Source organism: Syngnathus leptorhynchus, chromosome 14 (genome assembly GCF_054491065.1).
Source record: "Syngnathus leptorhynchus isolate UIUO chromosome 14, UIUO_Slep, whole genome shotgun sequence".
NCBI classification, from domain to species: Eukaryota; Metazoa; Chordata; class Actinopteri; order Syngnathiformes; family Syngnathidae; genus Syngnathus; species Syngnathus leptorhynchus.
Window position 1 is genome coordinate 1,792,512 of NC_141208.1, and position 27,831 is coordinate 1,820,342.

Here is a 27,831-nt window from a genome sequence, read left to right on the forward strand (position 1 = left end):
TCTTGGCACTTCCTTTATTCATAGGGAGGCTTTTAATCCTAACATTTCTATCAACATTCTCCTGAAGGTGAGGAAAATTCAGCGGCCTAGCATCTGAGTCTCCCTTTACAGGGCAGGGGCGGGGGGATATTTAAAGCAGGCTGCCCCCTGTGACCGGGCCCTCATCTGCCTCTTAACTCCAGCTGTGCTAATCAATCTCTTCTGCTCTCGACACGGTGGTGAAAGAGACCCGCGGAAAAGGCAGAGAGGAGATGGAGGTGAAGACGCGCCGATTTGCAGGGCTCTGTTGGCTTTCTCGTCGCCTTTGCAGCTAAAAGTCGGACAAAGTACAACGCAGCTTGTTCTTTTATGTAGCCAAGCGTGACTTTTGGCTTTCCGTGACAGCCGTACAATACTTTTTACAGCGGTTAAAAATGCAGCAACAAGCCCTGATTTGCACCGGCTGCCTTGAAGGAGCGGGCGGGCGGCGGCGACTACTAAATATGCATGCGTGGAGTCGAGCGGCAGCCCAGAGCAATCGCCGGCGCTCTTTTTGATGCGTCCACTTAAAAAGCCAAAGCGTCTTGTTTCTCAGTATTGTAAGGAGCTTTGCGAAAAGCCGCATCTCTCAGGACTGGAAGGGGCCAGATGGGGCTGGGTTGCGAGGCGGGGTGGGGCGGGACAAGCCGCAATGACTTTTAGAGGCGGCTGTATTAAAGGCTAAGTGGCAATAAAAACAAGCGCGATTTGGCTCTCCATTGCTGCCTTTTCTGGACACGCTTCAGCGGCAGCGTACTTAGAGCCTGGGGATGGGCGATAAACTTAAATAGTTTGTCAAACGCGAGATGTGGCGAGCGCCAGCGGGGTCGACTCCTTTTTAATTTGGGGAGTTGAGGAGGAGGGCTTTTGGTCTGAAATTGAAAAAAAAAAACAAAAAAAAAAACAATTTCTATTTACAATGTCATCAACAAGTTGTCTTCGGTATCGGAAATTTATCATCGGGGTATTGATGGAAGCAGGCGGCGCTTAACCCTGAACATGTCATTTGAATGTTCTCGTTTGGCCCGAGCAACAAACCGTGGCCTGGAAATAAAGGATTCTACATTGATTATGTGTGTGGCTGCGACTTACATAATTGGAGGCGCTGTCAGTGCCTTCGTATCGCAGGACGGCCAGCACGAAGCAAACGTATTCCTGCCCGCTGGTCAGCGGCTTGTTGTAGAAGCCGTTGTAGCGTTTCTCGTCACCCAGCGTGAAAGCGGGCGGCAGCGCGGCCAGCTTGGCGGCAATGTACGGCTTGGACGAGTCCAGGTGACGCCGCCGCCTCAGTGCGGGGCCTTCGCTCGATTTCAGCAGCTGTGGGGGAAAAAAAACAAACGGCATTGTTCAGTGGGAAAAAAAAATGACCCACAGATTGATGGATTTGATTAGTCTTCTTCAAACTGTTCAGAGTTGCATTTTTTTTTTTTTTTTTAATCTAGTATTTATTGACCTGTAAAATTACTAGTAGTAATATTTTCTTAGTGGTGCTATTAGTAGAATTTTAATCATTGTGTTTTATGGTTGTGGTTAGTGCTTTCTAAAATGAAGCTCAAAAGCTGTCTCACTCATTTGGTGAGTGAGCCAGCTGCAGAGCACTGCGGCTGCGGCGGCATTTTGTTTAGTGTCAAGCGCTGCTCCAGATGCGGCGTTATTAAATGATGATGTCGCAGAGAGGAGACAATGGGCCCGCTCGCTCGCTCGCTCGCCCGCTCGCTCTCTGTTTAATGACTCAAGGAGCCCCCTCTTTTTCTCTGCCAGCCTTGTACTTTATTTAAATACGCTGCTATTAATATTCTCGCCGTCGTTAGGCTTCAGTTCCCACGTGGGACGGGAAAACCTTTATTAAAAGAAATGATAAAGAAGTCATGAAGACTACGCGAGACGACAATATCTGTGGGTTTAAGGCGACCGAGCCTTTTTAAAAGCACTTTTGATCAAATCCAATATGTTTCAAAATCCAATGTATTGATGCATTTATTTATTTATTTATTGAATCTATCCATTCTTCCAAATGAATTGGATATACTTCATTTTATAATATTTCTTTTCTTGATTGTCTTTCTCAGGTGTACTGAGCAGATGGGCACTGTCTGCAGACCTGGCATGCAATAATTAGTCACGCCCCCCTACGTTGGACCACCTCCACCGTGCTCAAGCCCAGGAGAGCAGTGGAGATAATTGGTAACAAGCGGACACTTCCCGCCCAGTCGGAGTTAATGGCGACCTTTCTCCCGCCACGTAACGTGCCAATCGCTCACCAGCTGGCTGATACTCACCTCATCCAGGTCCATCTCATCCGGATTCTTCCAGCGCCGGCCTGACTGGGACACGGGCAGAACGACGATGTAATACCATCTGGCAGGGAAAAAAAAAAAAAAAAAATTCACATCCAGGACAAACTTGAAGGCCGGAAAAGGGTTAGATTAGAATTTTCTTGAAAATCTGCCCCCATATAAACAAAACACACACACACAGCCAGACGAGCCTGGAGCTTTGGAACGCCCACAGGACTCCAGAGGTTAATCGGACGCCCCGTGTGAGTAAGCTCTAATTGCTGTCATTAGCGAGCCCTCAAACTGAGACAAAAGTGAGGCTTTTGGTACACTTGGGAATTGCAATCAATCAATATTTTGGGGGGGAGGAAGACGTCTTCCACGCATTACGATATCTACAGCCTCTGTTACACGCAGACGCTAAAAAACACGAGACAAAGAGAACAGTGCAGTTGAAATCGATGAAATGAGCTGGATGAATGAGAATGTTTTTCCAGCAAACACTGCTCCTGAGTGCCTTCACATAGCACTTTGCAATCAGACAATAAAATAAAAAAAAAAGAAACCTTGTCTCCATTCATTCCACTGACCTGACACGTGTGGTGGTCTGCACTTTGGGCAAATTGATGGCCATCTTGCCACCCTGCGCCTGATGGGCGGTGTACAAGGGCTTGGTCTTGATAAGGTCGGGAGCGGTGCGAATGGACACCTGCTGCTGCAGACCACCGGCAATGTTGCCGCGGCTGGTCAGCACAAATGAATAGTTGGTGTCGGGCTGCAGCTGCGTGATCAACTTGCGCTTCAGGATGCCCTGCACCTCCACACTCTGCTGGTTGTACAGGATCTGAAGCGGGGATGCAGCGTTAGCAAACAGCGCTAATGCTAAAGAGCGCTAGTTGGGCAAATACAAGCTAATTCATAACAGCAGTTGCTTTTATATCACTGAAATAAGTGTAATGATCCACACATTTCAAAAATGAAATTGATTGCGCCATCTGTTAGCGCTCAAAATTCCCTGACCTGGTGGACACTCACCTTAAAAGGCACTTGGGACTTGTAGTTGGGTGGCAAATCCCAGGTGAGGAGCACTGACGTCTTCATGACTGCTTTGACGCCAAAGTTCAAGGTGGGAAAATCTGCGGGCAAACAAACCTTTTCATCAACACCAGTCGCAATGTCAAAGAAGAATCTTCTCCACGGGCAAAGTCACATGAGCGTAGCGCCCGAATAAGAATGTCTAGCATGACTTTCTACAACGATAAAAAGCACCAGGATGTACCGCGTATGTGACAGCAGGGAGGATGCTGTGACTGCAGCGTGGAATGAGATTAGTAGGCCATAAATCAATAAACACACACACACCGGTCTCGATGAGGAAGGCACGCTACTGATGTGGGGGGGGGAGGGGAAGATGAGCAGGGAAAAAAGGAACGACAAGCTGACAAGCAGAGGACGTGATGTTCACACGTTTTGCATGCGAATACCGAACCTCGTTTTTTTTTTGTCACTAATGATGGTTCGTTTAAGGCTTTGATTTTCCAAAGCTTGTGTTTTGGTGAACATCAAAGACGATACCGTGTTCAATTAATCTAATGTATGTGTTTCGGGGAAAGATCAAACGCAGCTTACGTTCGACTAAACTTTTGATCAAAGACCTGTCGTAGGGTCGAATATATTTATTGAAACTTTCACTTGTTTCCCGGGTTTGGTCACGTGACGTCTGAAAAGTTGATTTTTGATTGTTCCGATTCATACCGTTGGACATGGTCCTGCTTTGGATGCTGGGGCTCAAGGGCCCCCCGCCCTTGCTGGTGAAGGCCTGCACGCGGATGTCGTAGGTGGTGTCCGGGTTCAAGCCCCCGATGGTCATGCGCGTGTCGGCTGTGCGGTTGGTGCTGTTCTGCTGGCTGTTGATGTCCCGGTAGATCACCACGTAGTAGACGATCTTGCCGTTCCTCTCGGCCAACAGCGGCGGCTCCCACGTCAGCTGGGTGCTGGACTGGGTCAGGCCCGTCACTTGCAGGTTCAACGGGAAGCCCGAGGGCAAGTCCTCGGGGGTGCCGATCTCTTTGGTGTAGGCTTCGCCAACGCCGGCGCGATTGCGGGCGCTGAGGCGGAAGATGTAGGTGGCGCCCTTGTGCAGCCCCGTCACCGTGTAGTGGTCGTCGGCGCTGCGCAGCTCGCGTGACGTGTACGTGTCGTCGTCGGTGCGCTTATACTGCAGCTGGTAACCCATCAGCTCGCCCACCATGTCTTTAGGGGGCTGCCACTGGATGAGCGCCGTGTTGCCCATGGTGGCACTGATCATCATGGTGGGCTTGCCGGGCACTGGAATCATCAACACACAGTGCAGGCTTCGTTATTGGCTAGAACTGCTTCAACTGCTATTAAAAAGTAAGTATTCCAAAATAACATCAGAAGCCATCGGCGAGGAATACTCTCTCACCCGCTCCAGTGGTGGTGACCAATTTGGGTTTGCAACGAGGTCCGTCTCCCCTGGTGGTGTACGCCGCCACAGCGATGGAGTAGGTGGTCTCAGATTTCAGTCCGGTAATGACGGCCTCCTGCAATGTGGCGACATTTACAAAAGCCCATATTACAAACAAACGCACACACAAGCCTCTTCAGACGCTCGGCCAGAAAAACAAATCGACATCCACTGGGTGTTCTGGTCCCATCTGTTACCAAACCAAGTCCAGTAAAAAGAAAAAAAAGAACCATTTGGAATCTTTCAAAAAGGCACACAAGTTGGACTAGGAACTTTTCTCGGGCAAGAAAAACTCCCATGTCCAATTACAAGGAACACTCCAAACCCCATCAACCGGCTTGTCTGTGTTCATGCCGGCTGCAAGGAAGACCACGAGAGTCTGAACTCATTTAAAGACACAGGGACCATTGATTGATGTTGAGAATTCGACAAGGCACTGACATGAATGACCTGGTCTGAGTGAGCACTTGGTAAAACGTCTCACGTCCTTGACTGGACAACAGTAGTTAAATGCACAGCCCGAAATGTGGATGTTTTGATGACGCTCTTTAAAGGTCTTCCTATACGATGACACAAGAACACAGACATGCTTGTATAGAACAGTGGAACAGCAAACAGGCGGGAAAAATGACACTCCCCAAAAAAACAAAACACAAAAATACATTTGCATTATAAGCGCTTTTAACAAGTCCTCGGTGACGTCTCGCAAAACAACATCTTTGACGGCTGTTTTATTATAGCGACAGCGCTCCGATGAATTCTCCGACACGGGAACCGTAAGCACGGAGCCGAGGTAATTTAACGGCATGAAAAGGCCAAGGTGTGACAGCAGCATAGAAGCTGTCGTCGACATGAAAGGCCGCTGCTGATCTCAGAGATGATAAAACGCACCAGTGGACAACGGGTTAGCTTTTTAGTGACGCGTTCCGACGGCGGGAAAATAGCGCGTGCCAAACGTGACATGAAATGGCCGCCTCTCGTGATTAGACGGCTGTGCAGACATCAGTGAGCATCTGAGTTTGCGCTAAATATAGACGAGAGGGAGGGGCTCGTCAATGACAACCGTGAGAAATCCAATTTGACAGCGATAAATCGTCTGACGCTTTTATTAAGCTGGGTTTGTTATGTCGCGTTATGCTACGTCGTCTTGGGAATCAATTGACGTTAACGAGCAATGGAGAAAGAGGCTAGTTTGCTGCCGGCTTTGAAATCAAATCGGTCTAAATATTACCACCAAAATATTCAAGGCTAAAATTATGCATACAGGTTTGGACCCAACTAGTTTGCTTCCTGGACATGGAATCAAAACATCTCATTCTGGGGGTCATCCTGAACATAAAATAACATTGACACTAATTTGCTTTCTTTTCCAATTTCAAAAACAGCCTGACTTGTTTGCTTCCATTTAAATGGCTGAACTGAATAATGAATGTTTTAACGTCAATGACGGCCCATTTAGACAGCAAAGGAGTTGGGCCCGCACTAATTGTCAATAGGCTGTGTTTAAGACTTCTGTGCTTTTGTCTAAATAAGTCGGGTATTTTGGGGGGGAATGACATTTTGAATAACATTTAGTAGCGTCTACCATCCGAAAACTCATTTCCTCTCAAATTCCCGAAAGCGCCTGTCCTAAATCTCTCGCTGTGGTTGTAATGCATAAAGTGAGAGCACAAATCAAATGCATTTAAGGCATGGCACGCACACCATCACACATTGAACCCAAACACACAATAAACACCCCCAAACTGCAGATTGGGACCCTGTTAAACAAAAACAAAAAAAACAGCAGCACACATGAGGCTTACTCACATGGTTGGTGAACTCCGTAATATTGAACTGATGGGAGAGAAGACACAAAGGACATGGGGTGGGGTGCATGGAGGAGGAGGAGTATGAGTCAAGAGGCAACACAACAGACACGGAAAAAAAGCACATGGACTTTTTTTCCGTCGCGAGACAGATGAATGTAGGTGTTGTGCAGAGGAAGAGAGAGAGAGAGAGCGTGATGGAGGAGAAGCAGTAAAAAAAAAAGTTGAGTGTGTGTCGTCAAGGTCGGGAATGATTGTGAAACTTTCTGGTGTTATGATGCACTGCCTTGTTTCGCCATCTGCCTATCAATCTTAAGAAAACATGTTCCCACACAGCTCTATTAACCGGAACGGCGGTGGACGTTTCATGGAGGAAAGTGTTTTCCCTCACACCCTTTTTTTATTTTATTTTATTCATTACATTTCAATATGTTTCCCAAACGTTCCCCTTTGTTCGCCCCGGGAGGTTCCCGAGGGGACGCGAAAGCCCATTTCCTGCTGCCGGCTCCGACGCCGAGCGTGAAATCTTATTACCGGCGCCACTGTACTTGTGCCCCGACATCAAAACTCCTCCGTGCGGAATGCAAACGCTTGCCATTTACCGGCGTAGTTCAACAACTCGTGGGCCAAGTTCACTGATGGGCGCCGTCGGGTAGGTCACGGTAAGGACTTGGCGAAGGATTAAGGATGCTCGCGCTTGGCGTGATTTAACAAGAGCGAAAGTGCTGCAGAGTAAAATGGCGGAGCGGTGCCATTTTGACTAAAAATGACTAAAGAAAAAGATGAAGCCAAAGATTACCGGCCCAACTGGTTAGCTGACTAAATGAGATGTCATTGAAATATTAACAGAATGTAAGATGGCGTATTAACTGTCAAACCCAAAGTGACTCATACTGTTTAGTGTAGCCACTTTAAGCAATTCAAATATCAGAAACAACCCTCAGTTTCTTCTTTTTTAAGTTCTCGTCACGTCTTTGAATCTTTTCTTGCTTAAACTCTTAAATTACCCCAGCACACATTTCTATTTCCAACACCACGGCGGGCCGATAAGTGTCAATGTCGCAGAAGAATGCAAATGTGATGACACGGGCTGAGATTCGTGGCTATCAAAATGAGAACGAGGTGGCGGCGGCGGCGGCGTGACGAGTGAGGTGGAAGAGAAGGAGCTGTCATGAGTGATGGAGTGAAACGGGTTGAGGTGCTCTTTTTTTTTTCTTTTTTTTTTTTCTATTTCTATTCAACTCCTATCTGAGGCACTGAAGCGAAACGCACTCTCACAATCACGCGCACGCGGGCAAGAGCCAGCACAAACACGCGTGAAGTGCGCAAACGCATGAACGGTCAAGCAAAATGGAGCTGAAAAGGCGGCTGCGGAATGTAGGCAAACATGGCCAGTAAGTGTCGAGAAACAGACGGGCTGACTCATTCATCCACAAAGCGCGCCACTTTCCGATGGCTGTCACTGATAAACGTATGATAAAGCGCAATGCTGCGCCTGCCAATTCTAATTTCGTTTACCGCCCGGGTTGAGCACTTTGATAAACTCTCCTTCCAAGATTGTGTTTGTCCGTATTTTGCTTTAAAGTCTTGAGATACTTTGCGTGACCCGACTTATGAGTTTGTTAGCTTAAGGCTAATAACAATGCAAAATGCCTTTGACGTGATTTTTTCTCTTAGGAACAGTTTAAATGAATGGTGGAGCAACACATGTAGACAGATAATAATCACAAATATGTCATTCTTCAACCACTACAAAAAATGACTAAACAACGCAGCGAAAGGGGGAGGCTAACATTAGCACATCACAGGGTCACTTGACGATGGCATGCATTTTTATTTCTACCTTTATTACGCTCGAAACACGAGCTGGCATTTACGCAAAAAAAAAAAAAAAAGCGCTAGCGAGAAGAACCAAGTAGGCATTGCACAGTGGAAAAGGGGCTTTTATCACAGGTAATAATTGCCTAAAGGTCACGAGAAGTGCAAAGCAGAGGAGGTGGCTCGTGTCTGTCGCGGTCGCAAAAAAGAGGTCGGTTAGCGCTGGGCTCTTAGTTTAAAATTAGCACGGAAAATCAGGGTGCTGTGTGGGCTGCGGATTGAAAAGAGGTGCTTGCAGCACCCACACACGCAAACAGCGGTCCTTGTAGCATTGCGGCTAAGCGTGAGGAGGCGAGCAGAAGGAGAGGTGATAGCGACGCCATCCCATGGCAATAAGGTTTGAGTGACAAGGCAAAGAATGTTTTGGTTCTTCGCTACACCAAAACTCTTCACGGGTCAATGTGACCTGCGCTCAAATTCTGCTTCACTCAATATACATGTAAAATTATTGAAGGTAATTAGGATTATTATCAATTTACTCAGAAAAGAAATAATAAAACAAAAGCAAAGTACCCTAATTTTAAGAATGCAAAATATAGCGTGCAAAATGTGTCAATTAAAACAACAATGCCCTTATTTTTTGTTACATAAAATAAAAAACGAATTATGCACAATAAAATGAGTCACTTTGACGTGTAAAGTGTGCGTGTGTTTTTTTTTTTTTAATTAGTTCTAGCCGATGACTTGTGTTATGTGTCAACACAGTTGCAACGACTACGTAGGGGCGAGACGCTTGGGCGAGAAAACGGCCGTTGGGAGTTTTTGGCTGACTGTGTGGTCCTTCCCTCCGTTGACGTCTGAGGCAGGCCCGTGCAGGTCGCCCGCTCCAAATGACTAAATCGAGGGGAACCGACTCGCACGCAAAGGAATGACGCAAAAGAAAAAAAAGGACACAGAAGGCAATAGAGAAATGCCCGAGGCGGCGGGAACAACAGGTTTTTAGAGAGAGCGAGAAAGTGAGTGAGACAGGCGTCGTCAAGACCGACTCCAGTGGCAATTTGTGAGATGTGTTAATTGTGCGGCGCTGACACAAAGCCCAGCTGTCAGACACGAAAGCTCGAGGTCACGTCGAGTTCAACCGGGCAGGTTCACGCACACGCGAGAAGACGCCATCTCATTTGCGGCTCAAACCAAAATCGTTACATATCGCATCATCGTATTCTCTGCGTGTAAAAAATATTGATATGATCAAAATAACACGTTTGATGGATAATGATCAAACATTTAATGTGACAGTAACGATGCGAGTATCAACATTGATATTGTGAGGTCTTTTCTCTTACAGTATGTTGACCGTAAAAAAAATTGAAATGACGTATTGCATCACTAAAAATGATAAAACCTTCATTGCAGGTGACTGCCAAGAATATTAAGCTCCTATCTGATTCCCTAAGCCTGCAATTTATCCAGGCAAACAAAGCCTTTGCACTTAACCCCCAGCTGCCCTGCAACTAATGATGCTAATTTTATGCCGACATCTGTCCACACCGACAATTTTCATTCCGCCTTTGACAAAAGGATGTCCTATGGTGAAAAAGGATCCGACGTACTCGGCTGACCTTGGCGCCGCGCGATGGGGTGAAGACGGCGGGATACTTACGATTGTTAATGAGGGTTAATAGACCCCTCGCTCAAGGGCGCGCCAGTGTGGATTTGCCGCCCAAGCAGACCGCTAACCCGAAACGCGGGCCAGCCAGAGACAGTGTGAAAAATGAGATGTTTTTTCAGAGGCGGGCGAGGGCGGCGCGCCATTGCGTGTTCCCATTAATGTTTGTGGCCGGCAGGACAAATATAGTTGATATTTTATAGGCTTCTTGAGATAATCATCACACTGTGAATAGGGAATGGCGCGTGGTGTAAGATGTGATACGAAGGGGGGAAAAAAAAGGCATCTTCGGAGGGAAAGCGGCAGAGAATTAACCATGACAAAAGTAGACATGGCACATAAGCTACCTGATCCTCCGCCAAAACCACGTCAAGGATGTTGGGCTGCCCGCGCGGCTCGCCGTTCTCCATCAGCGTGTAGGCCACCTGGTAGCCTCGGATCTGGCCGTGCTGCTTGCTCTGCAGCGGCGGCTTCCAGGTCACGCGGATGGCGGTGGAGTTGACCGCCTCGGCCTCCAGTTTCCGGGGAGGCGCTCCTGGCACTGGGAAACAAAAACAAAGTGGAGAAAATGCTGAGTCGGCCATTTGCACCGAGCTTTGATGAGAGAAACGACTGATTAAAAAAAAAGCAGCGTTGGCGGTGGATCAAAATCTTTGGACCGACGAGAATGTGGGCCAGCGTGTGGGTGCGGTGACGGCGTGGAAATGAGCTGAACTTCAAAAAAGATTCATTACAGGCTGATTTCTCTGAGGAGTAGCAAACAAACGAAGAAGAAGAAGAAGAAGAGGGAGCAAGGGAGTGCCGTGCTCCACTTAAGAACCTGGATGGGGTGTGCAAAGAGTGAGAGAGGGAAGTGACAAAGAGGCAAGTCCCGAGGTGATGTCTGAGACATAACCTGCAATACATTCCAAAAAGTTGAAACAAGGAGAAAAAGAAGCTTTCATTTGTTATTAATCAACAAACAAGACACAAAGAAGAAGAAAGGGGGAGCAGAAGACAAGTCTTGCGTTTTATTTGCATCAACCCGTCGTCATTTTGTCACTGTACTCGAGTATTTAGATTTGGGGTTTTCTTAGACTAAGGCAGACAAAAGAGGGACAACGGCTCAGCTCACTTTTTGCTATTTTGAAATGGACGTATATAGAGTGCAGAGTGCGTTTGCCATCTCTGGCGTCAACCTACCATCCGGTTGGGTTTTCATCCTCACCGGGGCGCTCTCGGGGCCCGGCCCCGCTTTGGTGTGAGCGCGCACCCACACCTGATACTCAGTCCAGCGCTCCAGGTCCTGGATGACGTAGATTGAGGCGGCGGCGCCGATGCCGCTCACCTCGTGTCGCTCCGTGTCCTCGCCGCTCAGCGCTTGGTAGCTGACCGTGTAGCTCACGATGACGCCGTGGCGGCGGCTGGCCGGCGGGGCGGCCCAACTCACCTTGAGTTTGGTGGAGCTGAGGCTGACCAGGTGTACATCCTGGGGGGGAGCCGAGGGGGCTGTGTAGGGTGGGTGGGAGGGAGCACAAGCACAAGGGGTGGGTAGGGGGTGGATCAGGCAGACGTAAAATAAAAACTAAAAGACAAGCGAACTGAAGGCAAAAAAAAAATGGAAGCTTTTTGGTATCCGAGTTGGAAATGGACAAAATATTGGGACGCTTCTGGGAAATACTTTTGTCCCGATACTTTTGTCCATTGTTCGCCGCGCAATTTAAGCAATCCAAATACAAAAAGCTTCCTCTGACACCAAGATGCAACCTCTGGACTGAGAGTTTTGCTCTACTTTCCCAACGCGGGAGAGGGAGCATGAAACAATGACAAGCCAATCTCAAATATCCCAGAGAATTTTACAGGTCAGTGTTTTCATAAAGATGTAGTTTGCCCTCAATTGCTATCTCCCTCCCTCCCTCCCTCCTGCTGCTTCCTCCCACGACGACGTGAGCAAACAACCGCGCCGGGGTGCGAACAAGTGTCAAGCCGTGTTTGCACGTCGTCGCCGGGGATTTTTTTTTCCGAAAAGCCGCAACTCATCAGTCTTTAGGGCAAATGAACAGCAACAGATTGGTCCCGAGTCCAGAGGTATGCATTGTAACACAACGACATGCATCTATCTCTATCTTCATCGCAACACGTGTTCAACACCACAAAGGGGAAATAAAATGGGATATAAAGCCAGCATGCCGATGAAATGTCCTTGGTAAGATGCGGCGCGCTGAACACTGAGCTCCAAATGAGAAGCTGATACGCTAATTAACCCCGAGGGACATGTTGTGCCGTTCACCTTTTTTGGCAAGCTATTTTGGCCCTGTTGAATGAGAACCGGTTGAATAGAACCAAGGAAATTCTTTCAAAATCATATTTTGCTTGTCTTTTGTGCCTCAAATTAGCCTAAAATGGCAACACGACAGAAAGCACGTTCGGTCCTTGTGAAGAAAATATGTCCGATGAATAAATGCGCCTTTTGATTGACATTTTCCTTGAAATACACCTCTGCAATCCTGCGTGTTGATTCAATTTTGCACTTTTAAATTGCTCCCGATCTAATTTAGCCTCATTGGAATGTTCACACCTGTTTTCAGCAAGGGTGCGTGGTCATTGATGTTGCTTTTAAAACGTATCTCAGCTGCCCCGATGTTGCTACTTTGACCTCATTCAAACATGTCACGCTTTATTCCGTCTTGCAACTCAACTCAAAAGTGTGTCACCACTGATGATTGAAAACAGCGTGTACAAATGTCAGCTTTTCTCGATATCCATCAAATATGAATCGTCTATTGGGGGATTTTGAATCTTTGATGCCACACATGAAAGACACCAAGCGCGCACTCTGTGTTAGTTCAACCAAAACCTAATTCACATTTGATATGTGAATGTCACCATTTTTGCACACGGGAGTTGGTTTTTTGTATGAAATCTACCACAAGCAAAAACGAATGCTTGAATTTAATGCTGCCACATGTTTGGGTTTAACAATAATAGTAATAAGCAAATATTTCTTAAAGCTAACCATATGTTGGCAAAGTAATTTTGCTACCTCTCAAGTAACAAAGTCAATTGAGCATAACAGAAATTAGTTCTGTATAACATTTAGGCGTTCAAATCCATCTCGTATTATTATTCTCTTGACAAAGGTTGAATCAGGAAACACGGAAAATACACGTGCCTCCGGGGCGTAAAAAGAGCAAGACGCATGAAACCAAGATTAAAGATGAAGTAGTTCTTTCTCTTTCAAATGGAAAAAGGCCTAATATATTTTTCACACGTTTAACCACGCGCATTATTCAAGGACTTTTTTGGGACGAGTTTTGTACCAAACATAAAGGGATTCATGCGCTAGCTACATGCATAGTGGGAGTTACGAAGGGGATGTGATGATACGTGGCGGGGCAGGGCAGGGCGGGGACACATAAAACCTACCTTTGACGTCCAACAACAGAGCCCGGCCCTCTGACAAGCGGACGACGTTAGTGTTGGGGACAAGGACGGCGGACGCAACATTTGATGCTGTGCTGAAATTGACATTGGGGTCTGTCTGCCACTCTACTAACTCAACTTTGCTCGTTGAAAGAAAGAAAGCGGTAACCTCGACCGGGCGACTTTTATTTGGTTAGAGGCAGGAGCCGGATCAGAAAACAAAATCAAGATGAGACTTACTGGACTGAGCGGTGCGGGCCTCGATGGCCTGGGTGTAGACGCCTAAGCCCATTTCCGAGCGGGCCGCCAGGGAGAAGCGGTAGACCGTGTCGGGCTTGAGGCCGTCCACGGCGTAAGAGCCGGCCGGATCGAAGGTCACGTGTATCTGGTGAGTTTGGGAAGTCGCAAAATTCAACGCCGGGAAAACAGAAATAGGTTGTGACATCTTATGAAGTGGGAACTGTTTAAATTAGAATGTGGATGACCCAAAGGGCTATTGTGTGAATTATGTAGCAGCAAATCCTCATTTTGCAGGACCTATTTGGTAGATCATCTGTGATTCGAACCTTGTTGTCCGTGCCGGCCTCCCAGTACTGCAGCTCGTACTTGATGATGGGGTCCTGGAGGGGCCACAACCACGACAGCAAGACGCGAGTGTCCAACTCCGTTTCAGCCGTGAAGCCCGAGGGCTGGGACGGGACTGAGAGAAACGAGAGATGATAAATAAATGTAGCCAAAGACCCCAGGGGGGGATTTTTGGACACTTACCTCCCTGCTGGGTTTTGACTTGAAGTACCTCGGAGGGCGGGCCGTCCCCCACGGAGGTGAAGCCCAGCACCCTTAGGCTGTAGGTGATGTCTGGCGTCAGACCGGAGATGGTGGTCAGGCTGCTGTCGTCCGTGTTGTGCTTATGCCAGGCGCTGAGCGGCGCCGTGTGGTCCGAGCTGTAGTAGATGCGGAAGCCCCGAATGTGCCCGTTGGGTTCCTCGGGCGAGTCCCACTGGACAAGCATCGTGGTGGCGCTCAGCATGCGAGCTTGGACACGCAGCGGGGGCGACGACGGGGCCTGCTCGCCCGTGCGCGTGGTCACCGGGTCGCTGGGTGCCCCGCGACCGATGTTGTTGACCGCCATGACGCGGAACTCGTATTCCGAATAGGGGCTGAGGCCGCCTATGCTGTAGCGGGTGGTGGCGACGCCTTCCACCTCCTGAAAGCCGTTGTCCGACGCCTTGGCGCGGTACTGGATCATGTAGTAGGACACGGGTTCTGGATTGCCGGAGTCCCACGTCAGCGTCACGCTGGTGGCCGTTCTCTCGGTCACCGTGAGAGAAACGGGAGGCTTTGGCAAAGCTACGGAAAAACATTGGAGAATTAAGTTCGGAGAGCCCAGCTTCTCGTTGGAAAAGCTTTAGTAGCGAGAGCTAACCTTTGACGGTGACCTGCGCCGTGGCTTCGATCATACCCAGCGAGGACATGGCCACGCAAGTGTAGTTGCCTGACTCGCGGATGTTGGTGACCTCCAGCACATTTCGTCCCAAGGGCATCTCCTCCTCGCGAGTCAGCTCCTTCAAGCCCATCATCCACTTGACGTAAGGCATGGGCGAGCCCACCGCTACGCATGTCAGGTTGACGCTACCGCCCGGCATCACTTCCTGGTTGGTGGGCGGGATGGAGAACCTGGGCGGGACTCGGCGTACTGAAGAGAAACGACGGGACAAAGGATGGGAGGAGTTAGGATATGATAAGTGCGATGATGCTTTGACCTTGGGTTTCTTGTTATTTGGAGAGTCTTGAAACTTGAAATAGGAGTAGTAGAAAGTTCAAAGTTGAGAACAGACGCACATTACAGCTCAGAGTGAGCGTAGTTTGGTGTCGCCCCCACTTGCTTCATGTTTTGATGGCTTATGCCAACGACAGCTAACAAACGTCCATTATCAGTCCGCTTTATGGCAAGTCGTCAAGCTTTGCCTGCCGTGCTCTGCCCACGCGCATCGGCATACATTCAAATGGTCCAATCTGTTTTGTGTACGTGGTTTGAATTTGGTAGCAATTGAGGAAAAAAAAAAAATCTCCATTGAGGTTCCTTTCCAATTAGCTCTGAAAATGTCAATAAAATGCCCACCTGTGCCTTTTAAAGCGTGGCTTTTCTTTTTGAGACTTTTTTTTTGTGAGGGCTGCTCCTGCCAACAGTACTAGGGTTCAAAATTGTAAATTCAAACTGGCTTGAGGCTAAATCTTTAAAAATGCTCTGGGGGCTGATCCTCTAAAAGGGACTACAAAAAAAAAAAAAGGACTAGTGAGAGTTGCATCGCCGAGGTACCCTGCAGTGATCGCATTGTTGAATTTATCTTCCCTCTCGCCTTTTCTCTCACTGCCCACTTTGGCTGGCTGGCTGGCTGGCTCGCTGGCTCGCTCTTTGTGCAGTGGTGATATGCAGATGGGCTGACATTAAAAAGGGGTTCCTATGGAGACAAGAAGGCCCGCTGACGTCGCCCGGGGACAAGGCAAACACTGATGCCGAGGCTCCCGTGTAGCATTCTGAGAAGCCGAGGCGAGGATAAACAGACAGACGGCATTTACATACGACTGACTCGTCGCCACCGTTTGAATCCAGACGGACAAGAGCTGCCTGGCGTTTTTAACACTCTTGGTAACTTATGGGTAAACAACAGACACGGGAGCAAAAAAAAATCAAACTTTTCAATCCATGATAATAAAGCGCAGCATGAAAGGAGGAGGAGCTGTGACTTCTTTTGATTATGGAAAAAGGAAGCTAAGTCAAACATTTAGCTCCCCAGCGGGATACCGTGAAAGCTATCTAAGCAACACTGCTAGGTGGAATGGATTCAAAACAATACGCCGTTAAGCTATCCCTGCAGATTTTTACTATGCTGGAGAATCTGTTTTGCTCTGTGGAATAATAAAAAAAAAAAAAGACCTTGACAGTAATTGCTTTACTCTTGTCTCCATCAAAATACAATTTTCTAATTTGAGTCCTGCCTGAAGCTTGCCTTTTCCAAAGCTTTTGCGCACTCCTTCCCGCCGGATCGAATTCCAACTGGAACGTTATTACCGCGCACGCTTTGTATTTTATCAGCTGGAATTGAAAAATACACAGCCACCTTTTCAGATTCTACTCAGGAAGGTGCAGCTTGTTACAACCACATACGTAATTTTCATGACATTTTTTTTTACGATTAATACACTTACCTGTGGTGAAATGTTGGTTAAATTATAGCTCTGTTCCCGAGATCCAAACCCTAGCCCCTAAAGATGACCTGAACTCTAACTAACTGTTTATTTGTTGTTTTTAATATATAAATAATATCAATATATCTTAAAATGCCACCTCATGGAAATACCCATAACAGTTTTCAAATACAACAAATTCAGAAACAAAAAAGGGGTTGGTTAAAAAAAACAAAAAACCTTGGGACAAAGCTGATTTGGACATGCAAAGATAAAGAAACATTGCTAGTCTGGGAAAAGGACAACGATGACATTCTCAAGCAAGGCATGCATGGGAGCTGCGCAAGGAAAGATAGGGGGAAGGATTCACAAGTACGCTGGGAGGGAGGAGGAGGAGGACGAAGAAGCGCCTCGGTCCGATTTTTGCTTCTCATCGCCCGGGCAACTGATTTGCGGGATGACTAATATACGACGAGCCGGTTCTCGGCCACTGGTCGCCCCGTGACCACTGGTGTCACTCCCGTTCACATTCCCTGAATGCAAAGTGAGTTTGCACAACACGCAATCGCCAATAAGAAGGCCTGCGGAGAAGTGGGCCTAATGCAAGACCATTACGCTCAAAGTGTCATGATAGCGCAGACTTAACAGCGCTAAAAGGAGACAGTCAATGGGCCCTGCCTATTTCGAACACTTAATGCCGTGAATAATTCATGGCGTGCGGTTAAGTTTGGAGAGGCGCTGCGGAACTAAACGACTGGAGGGCAGGTAATTGTTATCGATTCCCCCGCCTAGTCTCCGACGAGAGCCGCGTACCTAGATGGGCGGCGGGACTCTATCAAAACCGCAAAATAAAGCCCTGTCCCCACTTAGCTCCGAGTAGCTATAAATTTAATGGCCCGAGGATTGACAAATGCGTTCCGTCAATCCGACCCGTCCAGACCGTCAAACCGGCAGTGTCGCGGCGTTGGCTCTCATTGTCGGTGGAACGCGCTAACAGGCAGGAATGGAAGCTATATTGGCCGCTGAGGAGGAGGAACAATACAACACACATCTAATAATGCCTAAAGCAAACTGCACAAGAGGTCCTTGTGTGTTTGACAGAACCTGCTTTGCAAGGGAGTGACATTGGACGGCATGCGAGGAGGAGAAGGGCGAGGAAATTAAGAGAGTCGCAATTCTGGGGAACGGATGGATGGGATTCCTCATCGAGGTCACCTGAAATGTGTGTCAAATTAAAGAGGAGGGTGGCGGGGCGGGGTTGAAAAGTTAAAGTGAACCAACCTTCGCGTTGATCTGTGCGCGGATGAAGTGATTTGGATGGAGGTGAGCAATGGGAATGAAAAGTGGAGAGCAAGACAACACACAGGTGAAGGACAACAGTGTTATGGAGAACAAGTCACATGGCAAAGATGCTAATGCACAGAGGTGAGGGAAAGGCTTCCCTGAATATGGACGCTTAGGTTTTGAATTATGGATGAATTCTGTCATGCACAGGAGGTACATCGAGGAATTGGAATTTTCACTTAAAATACAGGAAACATTTGGTTCTTATGCCGCCTGGAATGAAAAGTCACAGCCCTGTAGAGATCGCCCCAAAGGTTCCGGCGGGGTCTTCTTTCAGCCATGATAAATTTCCCTTCGCTCCAAACGAACAAGTGTGCTTCAAATTTGTTCAGTTTAACTTTGTTCTGTCCATCCGTCCACACACGGATAATTGGTCGGACTCTGACTTGATACTTCGACGTCCTCGTGATATTGTTTGCACTAATTTCCCTGGAGCGCACTTCCATCTCTTTGAATGGCGCTCGTAAATCATTCAAAAACCACCGGTGCCTTTGAAAATGTGTTCAGGGTCTCATCTTTGTAAAAAATGGCTCCCTTTGCGAGACACGGAATGAAGACGTTTTGGTCAAAAGGCATACAAAGCCAGAGCGCGGCGCTTTATTCACGTGACGTATGGACATGTCACATGGATATATGAAAAGGGCCAGCTGCAGACAGGAGCTATTTTGCGCGCCGGACAAAGCGCTTGATAAATGAGGACGCTTGTCATTCTGCCCACGCTGATGGAGTCCTCCCTTTTCCAGGCACCTGCAACACCTACGGAACGCTCGGAATGGACAGAGGTGTGCAACAAGACGCCCCCCCCCCCCCCCTCCCATCGTCGTGCTGAAACATGAAGACATGATTCTGCAGTAGCTATAAAATGTCTCGACTGGTGCGGGTAGCAGAAACCCTCAGCCAGGAACGGGATCAGGTTATGTTTGTCGAGCGATGGCGAGGAAAAAAAAATGTGTGCAGATGTTCAAGAGAGACTTTGTGTCATTGATTTTTTTTTTTTCCCCAAGCCATTTTGCGAATTCATTTATAAGTGTTTGTTCCTCAATTAAGTCTAAAATAGCAAAACACAAAATGTTCTCTTGGAAAAGGCCATTTTTTGATCCCAAACATAATTAAGATGGCAGGCACTACTTTCATTTCACATAATTTGCTTTTATATTCCACTTTGGCTCTACTTTTTCTCCACATTTAAAGCATGCAGCAAAATTTAGTATCGCCGTGATTTTCTTTGGGGAGGGGGGAAACAAGTTTTTAATATATATATTTTTTTATTTTATAAACTATTTTTATTTCTATTTTATCTGTCATATTTCAGCAAAACCACTACTGAGCTACTGGTATCTTGCTCCGCTTTTTAACTTTCCCATTTTACATCCAAAAAGCTTGTAATGTTGACACTTTGGAAGCTCGATATGCTAATCCGCTAAATCTCCCCTTTGGTGCGCCGGATAAAAGTACAGATTGGTGTCGTCGCTCATGTTTTGGACCCAATCAAAACCTAGCGACAGCACAGCCCGGGGTTCTGCCGCTCTCCATCGCCACGGTAACGATGACAGAGTGAAAACAAGCCCCGTTTCCGTCAGCGCAGACAACGGCAGTTTTTAAAAGGTTACGCTCGCTTTGATTTTGCTCTTTATGTAAGGAGGGGGGGGGGGGCTACCTAGGTGGTGTGTTGACACCTCCCGGAGCCACAAGGCTGGGCTACGCTGGCGCCACGCCGCACAATCACTGTAATTACCTGCGAGAAGAGGCAAAGGCCAAACCTGCAGCCGTGACAGTTGATGAATAGACGAGACCTACGGTATCCCCTTCCTGCCTCCGCATCGGAGTTAAGATTTAAGAGCGGAACCTGTCGGAGCTTGCGCTACTCCATCCAGCAACTTTGATGGCCACTGTTGCCCTTGAAACGATAACGCCAAGTGCGGACATTTTGTTGTCGCAGTTTCATTTTTCTCATAAGCCCTTTTGATGTCTCAATGCCTTTTAAGTAAATTGTCCTGTGATATTCCTTCCTTAATTGGATCATTTATAGTCTCCTTTTAAACGACATCGGTTGTGTGACTCTTAGCATACCTACTATTGCGACGCAAAAAAAACCCCACGAGAAATATAAAAGACACGAGCTTACGATGGGGGCTGAACTGAACTCTAAACAGCATGCCGTTTTGTTGATGATATGCAACGTATGTACTAGTAGAGGCTACTTTTATATTTGCTCGCTACAAAGTTATGAAATATCAAAAGTGTGTGTCTTTTTTTTTTTTTTTTTTGGGCCTCTCACTTCCCCTTCATCCCTCTTTGGCCGCGCATACTAACAAGTGAAGCCGCTATGCCGTTTCATGTACTTCACACACGCTGGGTTATCCATCGGGGTTGACCCGCACGCTATGCTACTCCCTGGACTTTAACCGGCTTGTTTTTTCTGGAGGCTTTGTTGTCTTTTTCTCCCTTTCCTACTGCTGCAAGTGTTGCCCTTAACCTGCCCTGGCCGCCGACCGAAGCGCCAAAACAAAACCCGCCGGTCCTGTTTGGAGAACCTCGGAATGCTGCCAAAAAGAAAAATTTGAGACGGGTGTGTACTTCCTGTGTGGGAATTCAGTTTTTAATGCAGCTGTTTGCTTCCCGGCAAAGGTTGACTGATAGGAAAGCACAAACAAGCCGCAAAAAACAGAAAATAGCGGCATGAATATTAGACAGCGAGTGAGGCAGATGGAAAGTGAGTCGGGGGTGGAAGGGCGGACTCGGTTGACTTTACCTCGTACGTAGAGGTTGGCGGGAGCTGAGTAACGGGTGCCGGCACTGTTGGTGGCGATGCATTCGTATTTGCCCTGGTCGGACTCCTCGCTGTTCTCAATTTGCAGAGCTCCTGCGGGGTGGAAGGAGAAGGATGAAGAAAAAATTGGAGCTACAAATGTACCTTGGCATAAAAGCTCAGCAACAATCTAGTCATGTAAAAAGTGGATATGCTTGCAAAGTATTCAGGTGAAATGAAATAACTAGTGGGAATAAATTAACTTTCTTTACCGCGGGTCTAAAATATTTCATGATCTTTTTTTGACCATGTGTCAACATGGCTTCCCCACAGGGTGACGCTGACACTGCCAGATGGCTTTTACCAGCAGTTGGGAAATGTTGCAAAGGCATCAAAGCCTAAGAAGAGACTGGCCGCGGTCATCCGCATAGCTTTCGCACAGGACATATAAGCCGGCTTGTTCCTGGATCGCTGACCTGCGTGTAAGCTACTTTGCCAACGCTGTTACGTCTAACACTCGAGAGTCACTGCCCATCCATATCCCCTTTGAGTCGAAAGCAATTGTTGACATCTAAACATTTCGGTGTGACGATAAAAGACGTACTTTGAGGTTATCGTGTAAAACACTTGAGTCACTACTCGTGAAACTGTCCAATTATACTGGTCAACATCAAATTTGAATTAGAGATAGCTTTATCGGTCCCTAAACATATTTTCAATGCTGATTTATGTTTTTTTTTCTTTGTATAAATTCACCTGTTGCTGAACCTAACTCTTCATTCATAAATAGGACTAAATACATGATTATTATATTCATAATTGTATTATTCTAAAAACCTGAGGTGCAAAACTGATTAAAAAAATGTGAAGTGTCCAAACAACAGCAAACTTACCTCTCTGGTGACTGACAACATACATGTAAAAACTGTCAATGTGTGGAACACGCGTTTGTGACAACAAATAGGACGCCTTACAAACAACATAGAACTAGCGTGAAAGTCAGCCAGCCAGTCGCGCGCTTAGGAACAAGACAGAAACGTCGGCGTCAGATGATGTCGGATTTCCCCCCCCCCCCCCCCCCACACCATGCAGCATGAGATGGATGCGACAAACAAGGCTCACCACCCGGCAAAGTGACTACCAAGGTGAAGCTTCTCAGTGCGCTCAGATCTCACGACAGCACATCCTCTATTCCGAGGTGGTGAACTCGCCGCCGTGCCACTCGGTGCTGACATGCACCTGGCATACTAATCACGCTGTCACCAAACTGTCAATCTCGCGTTGGGGAGGAAATAGCGCCGGCCGCCTGCGGGAACCGAGACGCTTAAGTTGTCAGACGGGCGACACTTACCCCCCCCCCACACCCCTCCAGTCGGGTTATTTCTAACTCTTCAGAACACCGGGTCCCAAACTCGGCTCTGGGGACACTCAAGTACATTTGTTGGTTGAGTTATGAGACAAAAACATGTTGAGGATTTTGCCATTCAGCTCCTTGTTAGGAACGCTGTAAAGTTTGCAAACCTCTGCTTTAGAGTCACAAAGTCAACTCTATTTAGTAGAATCAAATGAACATGTACAGAGGCAAACATCACGGCGTTTAAATCAACAGTCTTTGCAGAGTGCATGGGTATGCTAATGCGCCGTCGATTTACATTTCAAGACATGTAGCGGCAGCGGCGAGCTCGCTTAGCAAATGTGACTTTCATTTCAAATTGCAACTCCTCACCGCTTGACCCCAATGCCACCGGGGTCAAGACGTGGTCGGCTCAAAGTTGGCGTTTACAGCGACATCGCTCAAGGGTGCGTCTTTGAAAAGCCGGTCAAGCCTGCTGAAGGCCGAGGAAGTCAGCAAAAGAGAATGTAAAGTTGGCTGGCTGCTAACTGGCAAAAGCTTTTGTCGGTGACACAAAAGCCTTCAGAGTAGGCTACTGAGGTGTAAAAGGTTCCCACATACTTGATAGATAGATCTATAGATAGATAACTAGAAGATATGGATAGATAGATATTAAGTACATGTGCGTAATTAAAAAAAAAGGTCATCCAGTGAAGCTGCAAGAACTGAACTACAATATCGCTTGGGACGACTGTGATAAAAAAAAAACCAATGAAAAACAAAGCACTTGGTATACGCATTTCTTGTGGGAGTATGAGCAAGGTCTACCAGCATCCTGAAACAGATTGAGTTGGGTTCGATTTGGTAACACCTTGGAACGTGCCGACAGCAAGGCTGGTGAACATTGTGTGTAAGACGCAACCACAGTGGACAGACCATGTGCAGTGGAAAAGGTGTCGATGAACCCGGAGAGGCGGGTGACGTCGGGTAGGGTTGGGGAGACTGATGCAAAGGGTCTGTTTGCATGAGATGTGATGGTACACATTTGTTTTGTTTTGTTTTTTTAATCATCATCATCATCATCATCCTTACCTCTAATTGGCGTACCGCCTAGGTGGGAGTCATATTGAGGCAAACAGGGGTTGAGAGATTTAGTTAGTAATCCACTTCATCATCAGTGGGAAAGAAGAAAACAACAACCAAATAAAACACATGGCTTTCTGGCAGGCCACAGATAAGGAATAAACAGATTAGAAACAAGGTGATAAAGTGCACCGCCGCCGACAAACACCCGTGCGGTGAAACACGTCGCGCTCGGGCTAATAAACAGCCAGAAAGCTGGCGCGTCGCTTTGTCTTTGTCTCCCGTTTTTGTTATACATCTTGTCGTATGGCTAGCAGTAAATCCTGATGTGTCAGCAGATGTCTGGGTCATAGTAATAGGAAGAGGGGGTGGGTGGGGATAAAAAGAGTTGTTAGGCCGAGGGCATATCAGCCTATTTCCAGGCGGCCCCTCACTGTCTCACAAGAGAAAGAAAAGCAATTAAAAGTTTGCTGCGAGACTAAATGGAGGAACGTATGATATGACGGTTGTTTTTAACCTTGACTTGTGCTAGCATGCTGGTGCGTTTATTTGAGAGGGAAGAAAAAAAAGAGGCAGACTGATTGGTTTTTAATACAGGTTAGTGACTATATTTCCTGGAATATTGCACGTAGGCTTCGCTTATGGGCTTCGCGCACAATGTGCATTGCACTTATTGTATTCGATTGTATTGCATGTATTTGCTTGTTTTACCACTGTGCCTCCACTCAATAGTCAATAACAATAGTCCAATGTTTATTCTTAATAAACTGTTCTTTCTTTCACTAGACATACATTGTGTTACAGTCTGGTACAATTTCCAGGGGATATTTAAATAAACAAACTGAGGTTTTATTATTATTATTTTTTTTGCAACTAGCTACAAGAGTCACCGTGTCTAAACATCAACACGTGTGCTTTTTGTGTGTGTACCTGATTGGAACTGTTTGATGCGGCCGTTGGTGCTGCCGATATCCACAGGCAGCATGTCCTTGAACCAGGTGATCTCCGGGTCGGGGTTCCCGCTGGCCGCGCACAACATGGTGGCCGTCCTGGTCCGCTCCACCACCTTCAGCTGGGGGCCCAGGTCGATGGTAGGGAAGCCGTGGGGGATCTGGTTCTCTGCAGATGAACATACGGCAGGGGATTTTGTTAGAAGAGGCAGAGAAAAGAAAAAAGTTAAATGTTGAGAGGCCTCTCAGCGGCTTCGACAGCTTTAAGGATGCCGGCTCGCGAGAACTTAGCAAGTATTCAGTGCAAGATGAAGAGATCTTCGGCATACCAAAAAAATATATAAAGCAGCATCCACATTGAAATGCCAACAAAGGCATGGCTTCAGAATATACCACCAACTTTTTTGAATTTGGGGATTATTTCAAGTATTTTGACTTTGTATGGCCTGCAGGTGAGCAAGAAAACTAAAACGTTTTAAAAGTATTTGGAGTCTATCCAGTTGGCATCAACCTTGTGGATTATTTTGAATCTTCTTCAGTTCTGATGTGCATAGTGGCGTTTTTCAGAGACCATTATCATCGGTCAGAGAAACCTTTGAGCTTGTGGCACATAATGACATCCCCTCCTCCATTGAAATGATTCCAACACGCGGCGGGCGCCCTGGCATCTGCTTTACACATGGAAATATTTGTATTCACGCTGCAAGGTTTTGGCGAGCTAAGCCCTTTTCGCTCTCCTCGTCAACGGGATATTTTAGAGCAAACAATGTTGTACCCGCCGCCCATATAATATTTATGATTAAGATTATTGGCGAGTGTTTCCGGCCGGTGAAAAATGCAAAGGGAGATTTTACACGAGGCGCTATCAGGAGAGCGCAAACAGGGAGGGAATAAATCATCAAGGCTTATACATGAACCGGATGCTTTTTCACCCCGTTTGCTTGGCAGGTGGGCTGTGAAATCCCAATGTAAAACTCTAGCCCGAGCCTTGAAACCTAATTTTTATTGACAAATTTTACAATAGAAAATCATGCACATTTTGTCACATTAGAAGCTGAACCAATTTGCATATCCCACTCATTTGGTTGATAAGAAAAAGAAATAGAAAAAGTTTGAAGAGTTGACAAGCCATTGTGGAGGCCTGTCTGTTTTCTCAAGCAACTCCTGCAGCTGGTCTGCGCTGGCAACTAAGACAAAGACGAGCCTTTGTGCACATCCTCTTTTATTGCCTGAGACGCCAGAGAAGGCAGGCGATGCTTGGAGGGAAGCCAGTAAATCAAATCAAACACGCGGCTTGATGGTTCTCAAGATAAGCCGACCTTTTAAGCAAAAGCCCGGACTTGAAACCCTGACCTTTGCTTGAGACGCTGACTTGGAAGCCAAACTCTGACTTGGAATCCTAGTTTGAAACGCTCGCCCTTGTTTAAATCCCGACTTTGAAATGCTAACCCTAGCTTGACCCCCTGATTCGAAACCTTAAGATTTAAACACCAATCTTTGCTTGAAACTCAAAACCTTATTCTCCTAAATTTGAAACCTCTTCAAATCCTAATTCTAAACTCTTAAATATCTGTTCTAACACATTTTCGTCTTTCTTTTGGTTCTTTATCCTTATTTGAAAAGGAAAACATTTTGAGCCTTTTATTCATAAAAGGGCAGTAGGGGTGTTCCACTCAACCATTTATTTGATGAAAACAGGCACAAGACATTTTTAGTTGGTATTGTTGTGTTTCCTTGAAATGAAAAGGATATTTTATCAGGCATTAAGCCTGACAGAACACAAAGAAACTAACCTATTAAAAAGTCACATGTTCTTGGTATTGATCCAACAAAGCAGAGCAGATGCTTATTAAATAGCCGTGAATATCTAAACGTGACGCAAAGACCGTACGGTGCGGCTGTTGGGGGATGTCGGTAATGACAGTCCTAATCCGGTAATTAGTCCAATTAACGCGGTCCAAAACTAGCGTGGCAAAGAAGTGTAATGCAGGTGCAAGGAAGAGGAAATAAGTAAGAAGGAGAGCAAGGAGAAAAGGGGATGGGCACTGGGGAAGCTTTGCATGCCAACCTCCTGCCAGCTCCAATTACCAGTGCGAGCGGAGCGTGGCGACGGGGGCGACGACTCTAATCAGAGCCCCGCTGAAATAGAAGCGTCCTCGTCCTACTGCCCCACTGGGAGGGCCGCTGGATGGCGATGCGGCGCTAATGTCAGCCGGGCCCGTCTCCCCCGATAACCCCCGCCGACCCCAAACATCTCGTCGGGGGAAAAACTCTTAACTAGGTAGGCCAGACTTGTGTCACGTGGCTGTGCATTCTCCTGACTCTTTTCAATCTGCAGTGCTGACAAATGGCAGACAAATGCGCTGCTATGAATGTTTAACGTGTGGGCAGAAGAACAGACGCCTCTTATGGAAAATACATCCTTGTGAAACATGGAAGGGGAGCAAGCATATGCCCGCCAATATTCATGAGGAAACACATTGTGCAGCAATACTGTAGTTAAAGGACACCTAACATGGCACTTTTTTTCCCCCGCCCAATTAAAACCGTTCCCAGGTGTCTGAAACATCCTGAACATGATTCGGAGTCACGATTAAAAGTGAAGGAATGGAAACCTTTCTTCGTTTTTGCCTCCAACAATGACGGTCATTCGCCTGACGAAACAAAACGGCAACTTTGACTTCCGAAGAAGACGGGGCATCTGTACATCTGACATTTACAGAGGAGATTAAGAAAAAGAGTGAAAGAGCCAGCTGCATCGTGAATAGTAAACATTCATGGGTGCCACGTTCGATTAGGATAAAAAGCTTTCAAGCTTTTGAGAATAAAGAGGCACTTCCTCACGTCTGATGTGTTGTATTAGCCCAACTCTTTTTTTTTTTTTTAATCAATACCAGGTCTTGCACTAAAGCCTTTTATTATTCATCTGCAAAGAAAAAAAAAACTAAATAGCACCAAAGGTGTTGTCTGTGCTCCAATTGGTCTTGAGTCAATATGGCAGTGAAAGGCACACGAGTCATCTCGAGGGGGGAAGAAAAATAAAGTGAAAGGCCCGCGGCTATTTTCCGACGGGAGCGTCGCAGAGGCAAAAGCATTTGCATGCAAGGTATTAACAGGGAAGGTGGGGGACGAGGATGCAAATAAAAAGTTCAACGAGTTCGACTCAACAAGCTGCTTGGCTGATTAGTCGCTCATCAAAATGGAATTTTTAAGTTTTGATGCCAGACCCCAATGTACCTTGAATCTATTTTCAACCAAATTAACTGTAACTCTCGCACACCGATCCTGACGCGTAACAGCTCTCAAAATGGCAAAGAAACAAAGTCGTTGGAGCTAATAGGTTAGCATTCCCGCCCAGGTTTCTGCACTGCTGTTATGACCACGTGAACAAGGCCCTCATTGGATTTCAAGAAACACGTTCAAGGTCTGCTGATGTAAGACGCTTGTGAAATGGTGAGTATCTGTGAAGAAAGGCAACTTGAAAAAAAAAACCTGCACAAATTCTTTGCAGGGCCTGGCCCTGAATAAAAAAAAACCCCAAAAAAAACCCGCACAAATTCTTTGCAGGGCCTGGCTTGAAAGCTTTCACAAGCACTTTCCACAAAGCAGATAAGCGTGTTTACGACGCTCGGGATCAACTGTGGCGGAGGGAGGAGGGTCAGTGAATGTAACGCAAGACGGAGTGACGACGTGCGCATCGCACGATA

General features: G+C 46.8%; 1 protein-coding gene across 4 annotated transcripts in view; it reads right to left on the reverse strand.

Moving 5' to 3' along the window:
- The window catches only part of LOC147045882 (receptor-type tyrosine-protein phosphatase F-like), a 180,470-nt gene that overhangs the window by 19,046 nt on the left and 133,593 nt on the right, over positions 1 to 27,831 (reverse strand). For 3 of the 4 annotated variants that reach the window (XM_085929539.1, XM_085929542.1, XM_085929541.1), the window contains 15 exons: positions 24,105 to 24,293; positions 20,762 to 20,872; positions 14,903 to 15,172; positions 14,245 to 14,826; positions 14,043 to 14,176; positions 13,717 to 13,861; positions 11,257 to 11,562; positions 10,422 to 10,615; positions 6,592 to 6,618; positions 4,741 to 4,858; positions 4,050 to 4,622; positions 3,330 to 3,430; positions 2,885 to 3,138; positions 2,298 to 2,376; positions 1,111 to 1,335 (listed from right to left, as the gene is read on the reverse strand). In XM_085929539.1, coding sequence (XP_085785665.1) covers positions 1,111 to 1,335; positions 2,298 to 2,376; positions 2,885 to 3,138; positions 3,330 to 3,430; positions 4,050 to 4,622; positions 4,741 to 4,858; positions 6,592 to 6,618; positions 10,422 to 10,615; positions 11,257 to 11,562; positions 13,717 to 13,861; positions 14,043 to 14,176; positions 14,245 to 14,826; positions 14,903 to 15,172; positions 20,762 to 20,872; positions 24,105 to 24,293 — 3,308 coding nt within the window. The remainder of the gene's footprint in view (positions 1 to 1,110; positions 1,336 to 2,297; positions 2,377 to 2,884; positions 3,139 to 3,329; positions 3,431 to 4,049; positions 4,623 to 4,740; positions 4,859 to 6,591; positions 6,619 to 10,421; positions 10,616 to 11,256; positions 11,563 to 13,716; positions 13,862 to 14,042; positions 14,177 to 14,244; positions 14,827 to 14,902; positions 15,173 to 20,761; positions 20,873 to 24,104; positions 24,294 to 27,831) is intronic. The other variant, XM_085929543.1, reaches the window with a different exon arrangement.